The 13752-nt window shown below is 40.7% G+C and overlaps 1 protein-coding gene across 1 annotated transcript in view; it reads right to left on the reverse strand.

Moving 5' to 3' along the window:
- The window catches only part of LOC146314177 (MAM domain-containing glycosylphosphatidylinositol anchor protein 2), a 254799-nt gene that overhangs the window by 113344 nt on the left and 127703 nt on the right, over positions 1–13752 (reverse strand). Inside the window, exons 5-6 of the mRNA XM_084737373.1 lie at positions 11898–12030; positions 10209–10478 (exon numbers count right to left, since the gene is read on the reverse strand). Of these exons, the coding sequence (XP_084593499.1) occupies positions 10209–10478; positions 11898–12030 (403 nt within the window). The remainder of the gene's footprint in view (positions 1–10208; positions 10479–11897; positions 12031–13752) is intronic.

A 13752-nucleotide genomic window follows, 5' to 3' on the forward strand; every position in this document is an offset into this window, starting at 1 on the left:
GGAACCAGTGTAGAAAATCCAGTATTATTTTAAAAACATTGCCAGCATTACAGGCACCGGGGCATAAAACACAAGTCAACATGCGCACAAACAAATTCTGCATGAATTATTGATGGATTTTGGAAGCTGGTTTCCTTTTATCACCATCAGAGCCTCCTGTCATTGAACCTTGACTGTGGCAACATGCACAAGAAGTAACAACATCCACCAGGGACACAGGAGCTACTTTCTTCATGGTAATATCAAGACGAGAAATATAGGTTCTTCTTGTGCTTACATTTGCATTACATGTCTCCTGTATCCTTTTTATGCCGAGGAGATTGCTTGCAGTTCTCTGGATTTTCGAGGTCTTTTGGATCGTTACCATACATATTACAAAGTTGCCGTGTTCCTTTTTTAACCACAAATTGCGGTGCTTTTGCCCGCAGCAGGCCTGTATGATTCTCCATAGCTTTAATAGCCTGGGGGAATAATGGGTGGCCTGTACATGAAAAGCGCAGATAATCACACAAAGAGAAAAACCCCGGTTGAGGCCTTCTTCTACAGAGAGCTCATGTCACACGGCAGGATTACAATACCACCTCTGGGGAGCTTCTTAGCAGGGCAAAAGTACACACAACCCTGACATGCTGACTATGACACGCACGTACGTAGGCTCATAATGACAAAGACACAATGGCACCACTTATGCGCTTCACACAAATGCAGCAACACTGCAAGAAAAAAAGATGTTTAAATGCGTTTTCTCCCTCCCTCCAGCCTCTCCAGTGCATTCTCCCTGCCTTTGTCTGAGAAGAGAAGAAAGACGTGTCTCACGCTGCTCTCACTCTGAATCATTATCCTCCTGTCTACCCATCAGTCCATCTCATTTTTCAGTGAGACCTGTCTGTCTGTCTCTCAGCAGGCATCACACTGTGCTCTCCATTCTTTCTTGCAGAGAATATCAGCATGTGAAGCTGAACTCATCTCTCAAAGCCAGATGGATGTCTCTCTAACTGCCACTCTCCTCTGCCTCATCTGCTCCGCTCAAGGTTAAACACAAAAAAGGACAACGGGCATTAGCATGGTTCGCACGCGCTGGCGTGCACACATTGGTACTGCCATCCAAACACCTTTCATTTTCCTATTATCACTCCATGCATCTTCACATTAGCACCTTTACAATATCATGGCCGCTCACACGTATCCAGTCTTTTGTGGGAAATGAGTCCTAAATGCTGCTCTCAACCTTCAGGCTGACCTCCGGCTTTAATTCATGTTGAAAAGTGTTCGTATGCACGTACAGCCACTGCATGCTCAAACAAAACAGGCACGTGCATATATACAGGCACACTCACAAAGTAACACACACACATACAGACACAGACACAGTCTTCACACTCTCAGAAATAAGGGTTCCAAAGGGGTTCTTCCTAAAGTGCTGAGGTTTTACCAGGAACCCTTTGCTTCAGAGGAACCCTTCCTAAAGGGTTCTTCGTATCATAATATAAAAGTGTTTTGGGAGACAGAGTCTTAGAGAGGGTTGATGAATTCCTTGAAGAACTCTTTCGTCATTGCTTCTTTGTACCATATTATAAAACAGTTCTCAGTAAAACCCCTGGGTGTGTTCTAGATAAAACCATTGGAAAATATAAATATATTTACTACACTGTGGTTAAACTTAAGTTGTCCGTCTTAGCACCACGGCATTTTCCTACTCAAAGCAGTTTTACAACATAAAAAAATAAACCATAACTTAAAAATTTACTCCTAAAGTATCAAAATTTATTATCATTTGAAGAATGAAAAAATATGATTGGTGCCATTAAAGTATTGAAATTCAAAACCAAGCCTTAGATAAAACCTCTTATTACCCTTTATTAAAGGATTCTTGGTGGAATCCCCTGGGAGGGTTCTTGTAAAAACTCCTAAAAAGTGGAGAGATTCTGGGTAGACCCACCAGAGAGGGTTCTGGTTGGAACACCACAGAAGGGTTCTCCTTTAGAACCTCTCACAGGGGGTTCTGGATAAAACCTTAACAGTTGGTTCTATGTATAACCTTTTACGTTGGGCTCTAAGTTCAGCCCTCTGAGAGGGTTCCAAGTCGAACCTTTATAAAGGGTTCTACCAAAATGCAAAAACTTACACCTACGGGGACAAGTTGAAGAACCCTTTATGGTTCTAGTCAGCACCTTTATTTCTAAGAGTGTAGGGCTGCAGCCCAAGAGACTGGCCTGCCTGTGCCAGTTCTGGCCATCCAGCCATTAAATCTGGCATTCATGAATGGAAATATATTCAGCTTTCAACCAGAATTTATTCCAAAGCAAATTTGATAAGGGTCATTCACATGTTGATTCACATGCTGACAGCCAGGTTTTTACAAGGCACGTCATGATTGTTTTCTCCCCACCAAACAGTCTAAATATAAACAGCGGGGAGCTCACACTGAAAAAGATTGCATTTTTGCTTCTCTATAAATAAACAGCAAGCTTCCAATCAGAGTTACAAAACGTGGAGCATAGCTAGCATGCTGGAACGTGTGCACGCATGTGTGTGTGTGTGTGTGTGCGGAGGTAGTCATGTCTACGTGAGCACGTCGGAGTGATGGATGTCTTGGGTGTAAATGCCTCACACCTGAATTTGTCAGGAACTCCTGGAGGAATTGTTGAGAGAATCTGACGCCAACACGACTATGTTTGATTTTTTTTAGGCTTTTGATAAGCTACTGCAATGCTCATTTCTCTACATCACACAGAGGGAAACACATGGCTTTATAGCAAAAAGACGTGAAGCACATGCACATGAGTCGGCTCATCTGTGCGCGGGGCAGAAAGGAAAACAAAATGTCAGGCCAGCTGCCCATTTCAACACCATCTACAGACAGTTCTGTCTCAACCCACCAAGTCTCCGTTTGAGAGCTGCCGACTCATATTTGATACCCAGCAGAAGAAAGGAAGAAACAACCAGTACGGAGTAACTTTGCATTGTCACAGCGGCGACATCACAAACTGCCGTGTTTGAGGATGACAGAGTGGACTGAAATGGTCATGGGGAAAAGCAGGGTATTGACCTGCATTTGAAGACGTGTTGCGGACCCTTAATCCATAAAAAGGATCTTGTCAGCAGGGTGATGTGATGCCAGTCGCCTGCCGGGCTGGCTGTGGAGATGGCCAAGCCCTGGAAGGCAGTCTGGCTGGTGGGACAGTATGGCCAGAGAAACTACCATCTGCTGGGGAGAGATGTGTGTTTTCACACACACGGCCCCCTTTGGCAACAGCAGTTTGAGAGGGCTTCTCAAGGACTAGAGAGGAGGGTGAACAAGCTGAGATAGGCAACGATGAGGCCACAGGGTGACCCTGCAAAACATGCAGAATGAACTTGGTGTGGCAGAACTAAATCACTTGGTATTTCATGTACACGTGCAGCATTACGCACATGAATATCAATGCACAGAAGACCGGTATTTCCTCTCAAGAGCAAATAATTCTGAACATTTCAGCCATAACTCTTCATGGCCACTCATACACACAGGCATTTGCAAGAATATTTGCATTCTTGAAACTGGACTATAGACTTTTTTTTATAGTCTGAAGTGAAGATATTCAGAAAATGAAATCACGGTCTGAAAATTAAATCAACAGGCATAAGAATATATGAGAAAATGTATTAGTGTGCACAGACAGAAATTCTCTCTTCTGGTTTCCTCTCTTACTTGCACACGCGTGCGCGCACACACACACACACACACACACACACACACACACACACACACACAAACAAAGAGCAACTAAAGGTCTGCCTGTGCTCTAGCCTCGAGCCTGGCTTATCCTCTTTCAATTTTCCTTTTCTCCTCACTTCAAAGTACCACGTCAGTAGAAAGTTGCCCATGGAGCGGCTGCACTGTGTGTTTTGTCAAACACAATTAAAAGAAAGACACAACTTTTGTGTGTGAATATGACTAATTTTCATTAGAAATCTGGCCAACTAGAGAAGCAGCAACATGTGAGGTGTACTTGAGAGTAAAGAACAGAGTGTTATTTCATTATTCCTACATGGTTAGACTGTAATTTAGCTACATCACATTCAATTCAAGTGCCATGATTATAATGTATATACTGCATTATATACATCAGAGTCATGGTTGTTATTCCAAAGTGCTTCTTGTGTAATTTCAATAGCATTTGAAGAAGTCAGGTTCAAATCCATTCTGGGCACTACAGCCTCGCCTGATCCACTCCACCTCCATTTGTGCTTTCACTTAAAGCCTATGCCATTTTAAGAGCCAACTCAAACCAGCTGAGGTGGAGTGGAAGTTAGTGAACTGTAACTCTGACAGCAGGTCGGCACTGATTGACACACCAAAGTCCACTACTATAATAACCTGGGCCGATATATCAGCTGATATGACCTTATCACAGATAAATTGGTAGAGCCGTTTATGTCAGTCGTCAAGGTAACATGGAATTGCAGTGCAGAAATGCCAAAGGGTTTGGGGTACTTTGTCAACCAAAAAGAAAGTTAATTCTACAACTGTACGGGCAGGTTGAGAACCAAACCCTGCAGTCTTTACCCTCTTGGTACAGTTCAGATTTGACCCACTCACAGGAACCTCTGTATGTGTCATTTCATTAAATAAAAAATATTAACAAAATCCAAAGATCCATCTAAAACCAAATGTAGACATAAGCCAATCCCAAACAAATCGAGCAAAATCAGTAGTAATCAATAGCCAGCTTCTCCCCCTCAAAAAAACATTTGTTGGGAGACTCAACTCATGTCTGTGCAGGAGACCTGAGAAAACATTTTTTTAAAGTCTCTGTGTTCAGTGCGCAGTGCTTTTATGACTTGTAACTGAACTTCTGTGATCTGAAGTTTAGTTTCTCCTCTCTGTTGCTGTTTGTACTTTCAGGTATGTGACTTATTTTACTGTTTTTTGTTCGCTTTCTGCTGTATAGGAGTCGTGATAAGTTGCTGCTGAAGAAAACTCAACATTTCCTGATTTCACTGCTTCATAATAAAAGCTTTTAGATAACAAAGCAACAGGGAACTTTTGGAGGATTAACTCAAGATAAGCATGTCATGTATGGGTCAGTATATGAACCGTTTGAGTTTTGCCTTTGTGAAAATTTAAACCTTTAAGGGATCCTTTAAACAAAACAAATTGTTGTGTTTAGTATGTAAAAGAATGCATATTTGACTCAATATCTGCCCCAAAAATCCTGTATCTGACAGGCTACATCACAGAAGCACATGTCAGAGAATGCAGCAAAAATCATGAAAAACTCAATTTTGTCTTACTAGTTTCCAAATGTTAGTTTGGTCATGCCTCATAAGTCTTTATAAGTCTGTTTGTTTCTAAATTCAAACATCTAACGGCATCCATGGTGATAGAAATTTACTGCTAACGGTGGAAATTTAGCACATCCTCATCTTAACCCACCCACCCAGCTCTCTTAATGTGGAAAAGTGCTGCAAGCTTGTTTTCATGCAGTGTGACACTCAGTAACAGTGGTGAGAAGGGATCAGTTGCAAAAGCACGAGCAAAAATTGGGGAAATTGCTTTAGAAAAAGGTGCATCACAGCCCCGATTGGGTTTTGAAAAGCCAGTTGCAGAACATCATACTATAATTATGTACTCTATTCATGTTGCCATGTAAACAAGTCCATGACCATGTGTATTTCACCCCACTTTTCATTGCTACTGCACTGATTAATATGCAGCAAGTTATTCAGAAACAGATCAAATCCATGATATATTTCTATAAACAATGTAGTCTAGTGAAGTATGGTTTCACCGCCCACCCTCGTCATCTGGTGCATGTTGATCCCAAAATTGCATTTGCGTCAGTGACAGCTCATCAGACTCAGGAGAGCGATCTTGACACCACGCTGAGACGTGTGATAACGTGGTGAAGTCTGTCCCAGAATTTAATGTAATGCTGTTGGCTTTTACAGCTTAAATAGCATCTATAGCATTTGGTCCAAATTTATTTTGACACCAGTGATGTTTTGTTGGACTTCAAAATGTTTCCCATCAGATGGAACTTAATAAAGTAATTGGCTTTACTTTGATAATCAATATCTGTCGATGTCAAAGCTAAATTGATATGTCATCCAAGCAAGTTGATCCAAATTTGTCAAAGTTTGTCACCGCAAGGCAGAGATTTGTGTTAATTAGACGTCAATCTGCTCTTAAGCGACTAAGTATTTTTTCCACAACCACACTGACTCTTTATCAATCTCATGAGAATTTATTTTCTGTTTTCATTGGTCCTTAATTTGCTTTGTCACACACTGATTAACTATGTCATTTCAGTATCTCTACATTTAATTTTAGACTGCCTAGATTTCTTCTGTTTAGATCATTCAACCCAACTTCACACTTCAAGATTTGTGCAGGACACGGTTTCTTGTCACGTATTAATTTTAGGGTTAAGGCTATTTAGCCTGCTCCCCCGTCTGACTGCCTTATCTTTAAAGTCCATCTTAAGCAATAATACGCCTTCTGAGTTTGTGATATTTACCACCCAGCTAAATTTGAATGATTAAAAATATTGATAGTATATACAATTAGGTTTCAAAATAGAGCAGTTGTCATTTGTGAGTTCACTTGTGGAGGTTGAACAGACCATGTTAATTTAAAAAAACGCCTTCTCATTACTTGCAAAGCCAATGCTAAATGTTAATGTGCTCTACTTTGTATAGTGTTAGAATACGTACGGCTCCAGTGCATCATGGAGCCATGATCTCAGTCTGCCCAAAAAAATCCTGAACACATGAACATAATCTCCACAACTCATTATTAAATAATTCACAGTCTTTTCAGTCCAAATTATCCTGGCAGTTATAGTGATGTAGTGGGGCAGTTGTAGTGGTCTTTGACACTAGACACAGTGGAGCAGACACGCCCCCCAGTGTTTCGAAGCGGAGAGAACTGCTCATTTTTCACGATTGTGAGACCTAATTTTATGTACTAAGCCATTTTTTAATCAGTCACATTTGTCTGAGTGGTTAATAACATGTTTGTGTGGTGTAACAAACTCAGAACACAGATTTTTTATTACTTTTACACAGACTTAAACAATGAAGACGACAACCCACGCTACATCATCAAACTACGTCTTTAGTTATTGACCCTTGCTGCAGAAATGATATACTGTGCTTTTAAAAAATCCACAGTAAATACTGAGTCATGCAGACGTCAGTGATGGCTTTTAGAAGATTGATAAATATTCATTTCTCCACAATTTATCATGAAACATGAAGGATATGATAAATCATGTTTGCAGTAACTTAACCAACATATGTCTTTAAACATATGACTTTTAGTTAGATAGAGCACTGGGCTTTGCTGTCTGGACTGATGGAGACAAAACGAATCAGTCTGATCCTGAATTGAACCCTTGTTTTTTTAAACAGCCCTGCGCTGCCTAACAAATCAATATCTATGGATCCTGCATGGCATTTCGTCAAACAGAATAATACATATCTGTCCTTTTTAACTTTTAACAAGTACAGACAATGCTCTGCAGCCTTATGTGTGTGTATTCAAACATCATGCATATCTAAGGAAGGTGGTGCCGTTCTTTTTTTAAATTATATTTCACCAAGATCCCATATAAGAACCATTGTCAGATGCAGACGTATGACACGTCGATGAGAGCGTGATATTTATTGCAACGATTGCCTGCACTGAGTGTGCTCTGACTTATTTGCTGCCATGGGACACCTGACACCTTCTCTTTGATGTAAGCCTCTCAGTTCTTAAGCCCTCGACTACATGGGCACTTTCACAATACAGAGAAGGGGTTTATCTGTCAGGGGGGCCATCAGAAATGATTTGTTGATGATTTGATTTTCATCCCAGGGAGCATATGGCTGCATAAATAAAAGCTTCAAAACAGGCTGAGCGCAGAGGCGACCTGATGATGGAGCTGTGGCATAATCTCTGAGATGAAAGGAGGAAACTCTTGCGAGAAACTTTCTGAGCCAATCTGCTAAACTCAGATTCAAATGTTGTCCCATTTGTGTGTCTGTGATGTTCTCCGGAAAGTTAAAATTCACATTTGGATCATCCTTTGAATGATGTTTTGTTTGTGAGGCTTCCACTAATTAATGCGTCTTTTCATTCACCTGCAAGAGGCTCCTGAAGATTCACATTCAGGGCGCTGGGATCCTCCGTTATGTCACTGATGAAAGCCGAGTCACACACCACCCTTAATCCTCCAGCTTAGCAATAGCAGTCGATTTAAGAGTATGAAAGTCAATTTCCTCATGCATCATGTTGCATCTGTGCAAGTCTCATATAAAAACAGCCTTTCTTTGCAGATGGTTAAATTGCCTGTCTTGAGTATTAACCGTCTAAGCATTTTCTTGCGTTTAACTGTACATATCACATGCCTGGTGATAAGTGCACTTCACTTTGTGTATCCACATTGATAGAAAACTGTCAATATGACAAGCATGCAAAATGTGGCACTTTGATAACAGTTATTTCTGTAATGAGCTACAGAAAGATAAGATGCTCTTCTGCCTCCTGTGCCACTCAGGTGAAGAGCAGCTTGGAAAAAAATAATTTCCCTGATAATTGGCCAAACAGGCAGCAATGGCCCTCACCCTGCTGCTCTTGATAAATTGTTAATCACTCTTTGGATCAGTGTATTTTAATTAATGGCTTCACCCTCTTTTTGCCTGAATACGAATGTAAATAAACAAACTTAAATACATTGCAATATGGTAAAAATTTTTAACTGAATGTAATTAAGTCAACAAGAAATAAAAATGTGCATATTCATACAAAATGTGTGTGCTTGACCACGCTTTACCCCAATTTAGTGCACTCAGACAAAACATTAAATAAATAAGGATATAATAAAGAGTAAAATATTATTTATTGGTTCATATTAATGAACCAATAAATTGTGCAATAGAGATGATAAAAACTGTTGTGAAATGTTATTTTATTTATCTTATTTTCATAGTTTATTGTCATCGTTTCATAGTCTGTTTTGATTGAATTACAGACTTTTTTATTGCACTATATGTGAATGAATTATAATACGTTTGTGTGTGTTTATTTATAATGCCATTTTTCACAGTGTCACTTTTATTTCATGTTGCATTTTACTACATGTCATTTTTTATCGAGTTGTCACCAATCATCACCCCGCCAACGAATCACATGCCCCTTTTAGCCTGATCAACAACTGCTGACTAAATTTAGCCAGCTAGCACCTGTTAGCTCAAGCAACAACACTGTTTAAGTAATTCTGAGTCAGCTGTACACAAACACAGTACACAGACAAAGTAACTAATCCTGCATTCATGTGGCGTCGGGATAATTGGAAAAAGAGTTTGCGCAAGTCATGTATGCATGTCGAGTGAAAGTAAAGCTTTAGTTGGTAACTTTTTATTAATTCACTTATCGCACGTCAATATTCTGTTCACATGTAATTTGTAGTATAGTATTTATAGGTTGCAGCAGAAGTTATTTTTTAGTATTAACCCTGATAACAAGTCAGGTGGCCTACAGACAGAGTTAGCCTATGACATAGATGACCCTACTCTGCCCTATGTAGCATTCATATTCTTATCCACATGACTTAAAACCACATGAACACACTGAAGTTGGTTTTAACGACTTCCCAACACTGGAAATGGGACCACCTGAGCAGCACATGAATGCACTGTAACACAGCTGCACGTGCCACTTAACTAGCAGCTAACGAAGTCAGTTAGGTTTGCTTGTGATGTTAGATTATTACTCCGCATCAAAGAGAAGAGTCATTAACAGCAGCAGCTACATGTTTAATATAAAGTGACCTCAGCAGCATTTTCATTGTAAAGACCCTGTGATGAGTAAAAACATGAGGAGTCTTCCTCTCAGTCTGTTGCAGCTAACAGGAGCTAACTAGTCAGCTGACAGTTCTCGAGCTTGTTATAATGATGCAGCAGGCACTGGTGACAACTCCACTGTCATGAAGTGACATTATAAAATACAATGTGTCATTTTGAAATAAAAATTCAGTTATGAAACAAAAATGAACTGGCATTTCAGAATAATGTATTGAGTTTTAATAATTTACTGTATTATTTCACAGTATGTTATTTTTTATATTTTATTCCATGTATTCATATGATTATCTACTCCATAATGTATTCTTTACTTATGTAATACTGCAAACTTTGGGATGCTCCATATATCTGGTCATGCAGACATGCCTTCTCACCTCGCACTACGATGGTGGTGGACTTCTTGGCCGGGTTTCCCACGTTGTTACTGGCCACGCAGCTGTAGACCCCCGCCTCATCGGAGGTGATGGCTGGAAGCGTGAGCGTGCCCCCCTTAACCACGCTCCTTTGTGGCAGGCTGTCATTACTGCTGACCCAGGTGAGGGTGGGGGGCGGCTCTCCGCCCGTGGTGATGCACACCAGAGACACCGTCTGGCCAGGATTCACCACGATAGGATCCTCCACCAGCAGCTTGATGGACGGGGAGGCTGTGGAGGAAGAGCGTGCGGAGTCTTAGAAAGATTGGCAGAGGAGGAACAATTTTGGCAGTTACAACAGTTATATTATTATGTCAGTTGATAGACTGCGAACCACTTCATCTGTCTGTCTCTATTTCTGTCCCACATCTATTAAAGGGATAGTACGGATTATTTGAAGTGGGGTTATATGAGATACTTATCAATAGTCAGTGTATTACCTAAAGTGGATGTCAGTCAGCACGCCCACAGTTTGAAGAACTGCTGTGAATAAGGTCAGCATCAAATGGTATTGCAGCCACTTAAAAAAGGGTCCACCTACAAGTGATCAGTTTAAATGTGTGCCATATTAAGAACATTTTATCTGCATTAATTTGCCGTCAGACAGTCTTTTCTGACAAGAAACTGATGTCATATAAACCAAATATTGCTCTCTCCAAGTCAACCAAACTTCACAGGCAAAACCAGTAATTTCACCCTATAGAACATGGAGTTGATGATATATCAAAATATATGGCTGCTTGGCTCTTTTAGTTTATTTGTGTTATTGTGTGACTTTCTGTGTTTTAAAGAAGATTCACTTAAGTCACACAATAACACAAATAAACAAACAGATTGAGGCAGGGGTGGTCCAGCAACATCCGTGCTGTGCAAGGTAAAGTTGGACAGATTTCGCCTATGGAGTTTGGAGAGAGCTATATTTGGCTAATATACGGGCAGTTTCCCATCAGTAAAGGCTGTCTGACACCAAAGTAAAGCACTGATATTGAACATTTATAGGAATGCCATTTTTAAGAGCCAAAAAAATCTGTTTCAAAATTCTGGACAAGCCCCAACTTCCTGCAAACCCACTGAAGGTATGTGACAAGTATGGTGAAGTGCTGAATTGAGTATTTTATTAGAAAATAAACTAACATACCTATTTAGAGTGTAATGTATGGACAAGTGAGGCATGTGTGGGTCAGCGTCGAAAGCAACAAAACACATTACTAAACTAAAACCTGGAGATGTGGGAAAGAGAGGAGACAAATGAGACGAGGCAGCTACTTGTTGGCTCGCCGGAGGCCTACAGGTGCCACCACATTAACTTAACAGACCTCCCTGACTGCCAGCTCCTGCAGGAACAGGTCAGCTGAGCCACTGCTGGCAGAAAAGGAGGGACCATCACACTGATAATGCCGGTGCCCCTGAGGGAATGCTGTTCACCATCTACTGTAGCTAATATAATGACAAGTACCACACAACTTCACATTATATAATCCAAACTATCTCTTTAAGACTTTATAGAATTGGCTTCCATTGTAATTACATTGCAATTAACTTAATATCATGTATGACTTAATATGACTTAATATCAAAATCACTGCAAAGTAAATTGTGCTATTCTACTTCTAAAATGAATGAGCAGAAAAGTCAATAATCTTAAAATACCTGTCTTATTCGTGAGTCTGAAGATAACGCTGCGGTCAGGGATTCCACACACGTTTCTGACAGAGGCGATGCAGCTGTAGTTGGCGTAGTCCTGAGGACGCAGGTTCTTCAGCTTCAAAATCTTCGTTTCCCCCTGCAGCTCAGACCAAACCAACACTGGTATGCAAATGTGTGCAAAAATATCAACATAATCACATAAAAGAAATGCAGAAAACCAGGTACTGCAAGAGGATATGACAAAGGCCAAACAGCTCCAAAGAAAGGTCAAAGAGATGAATATGTATAAAGTTTTAATGAAGCCAAAAAGAAAAGGTAGCTTGAGTTCAGGGATATTACTGTAAAACCACTCTAAAAAGAGGATATTGGTGTTTTTCAAGGAAATTAATGTGTCAAACCTGCTCAATACCAACGAGCGGATTACTTTCCAGTCAATGGGCCTGCAGTATTTTCCCCATTCAGCTACAGAAATATGGATGGACTCGGTAGGGGTTCCCTCCACAAGAAATGACTATCTTACTGAGAACGTGCGTTTGATTCCAGCTGGGCCTGTCAACCACGAGCCCCGCCCAGAAGGCTACGATGAGCATGTGAACCTTTGATCTGCCTGACTCCAATGTGTGGGTGTTGGGGTTGGAGGGGGGGAGGCGGAAGATTAAAACATGAGTCAGCCACACGCTGCGGCAGTCCACACAACATGACAATCACTCATGTCTTTCATATCCAGTGAAGCTTATGGATAACTTAATTGTATTAGATTAGCCACGGGGCCCTCACTCTTCTTCCTTTCTCTCTCTGTCACCTCTGCTGTGGAGCTGATATCAGGATATGAGCTCCATGGTATTCAGAGTGCAAGCTTTGCTCACAGCAGGTTGGTGGGGGGCATATTAGAGGGAAAATCTATTTAGAAAATGCAAGGGGCAGAGAAAGGAATGGAAAGGACAAACACATTAAACCGAATTGGACTGGGGGATTGATGGCCATATTGATGGAAAGATTGAACACTAAAGTACACAAGAGCTTCGGGAGCAGGACTTATGGCCCTCAGGAAAGGGCAAAGAAATTTTGGAGGAACGGATTGTCCCTGTTGGGTGAAAATAGGTTTGTTTTTAGTTTTGTTTTGATGTCTTCGTTGAGGGATTTAATGCTCATCTTTGGGAAGACAGAATCAAAACAAGCTTGATGAACCTAAAGGGATAGTTTGGATTATTTGAAGTAGGGTTGTATTGCACGCCCCGAGTTTGGAGAAGCAGTATGAATGCCAGTGTAGGAAGCTAAGCAATGCACTGCTGTGGACAGAGTCTGCAGTAAAACAAAGTTTAGCTTCCTCCACTCCCTCCAAACCAACCAGACTCCATTAGAAAACTCAATAATTCTACCATGCAGAACATGAAGTTCCTGGTCTAGCGCTACCTTGATCAGTTAGTTTGTGCTATTGTGTGACTTTGGCAACTAAACTTTTAAAACACCGAAGTCACACAACAACACAAACAAACTAACCAATCCAGGTAGCAGAGGATGAGCAACTCTGGTGCTCTGCAGGGTAAAATGACTGATTTTGCCTATGCAGTTTGGTTCATTTGGAGAGTATGATATTTGTCTTATATAACAGAGGTTTCCCATTGGTAAAGATTGTCTGATGGCAAGGTAAAGTGATGAAAATATTCTAAATATAGGATACACTTGAAAGGAAAATTCTGCACTTTTCATGTGGATGTCCAGTCGGTGTTAATGGTAATGTAATCAATTGGAGCACAAAATTACTCAGTGTGTTGTATTGACCAACAAAGCTAAGTTTTCCTGCTGCAAAATCTGTTTGCAGGAAAAAACTACAGGCTATTACAGCTTCGCTTTATGG

Source organism: Lutjanus erythropterus, chromosome 15 (assembly GCF_056507025.1).
Source record: "Lutjanus erythropterus isolate fLutEry1 chromosome 15, fLutEry1.hap2, whole genome shotgun sequence".
Lineage (NCBI taxonomy): Eukaryota > Metazoa > Chordata > Actinopteri > Lutjaniformes > Lutjanidae > Lutjanus > Lutjanus erythropterus.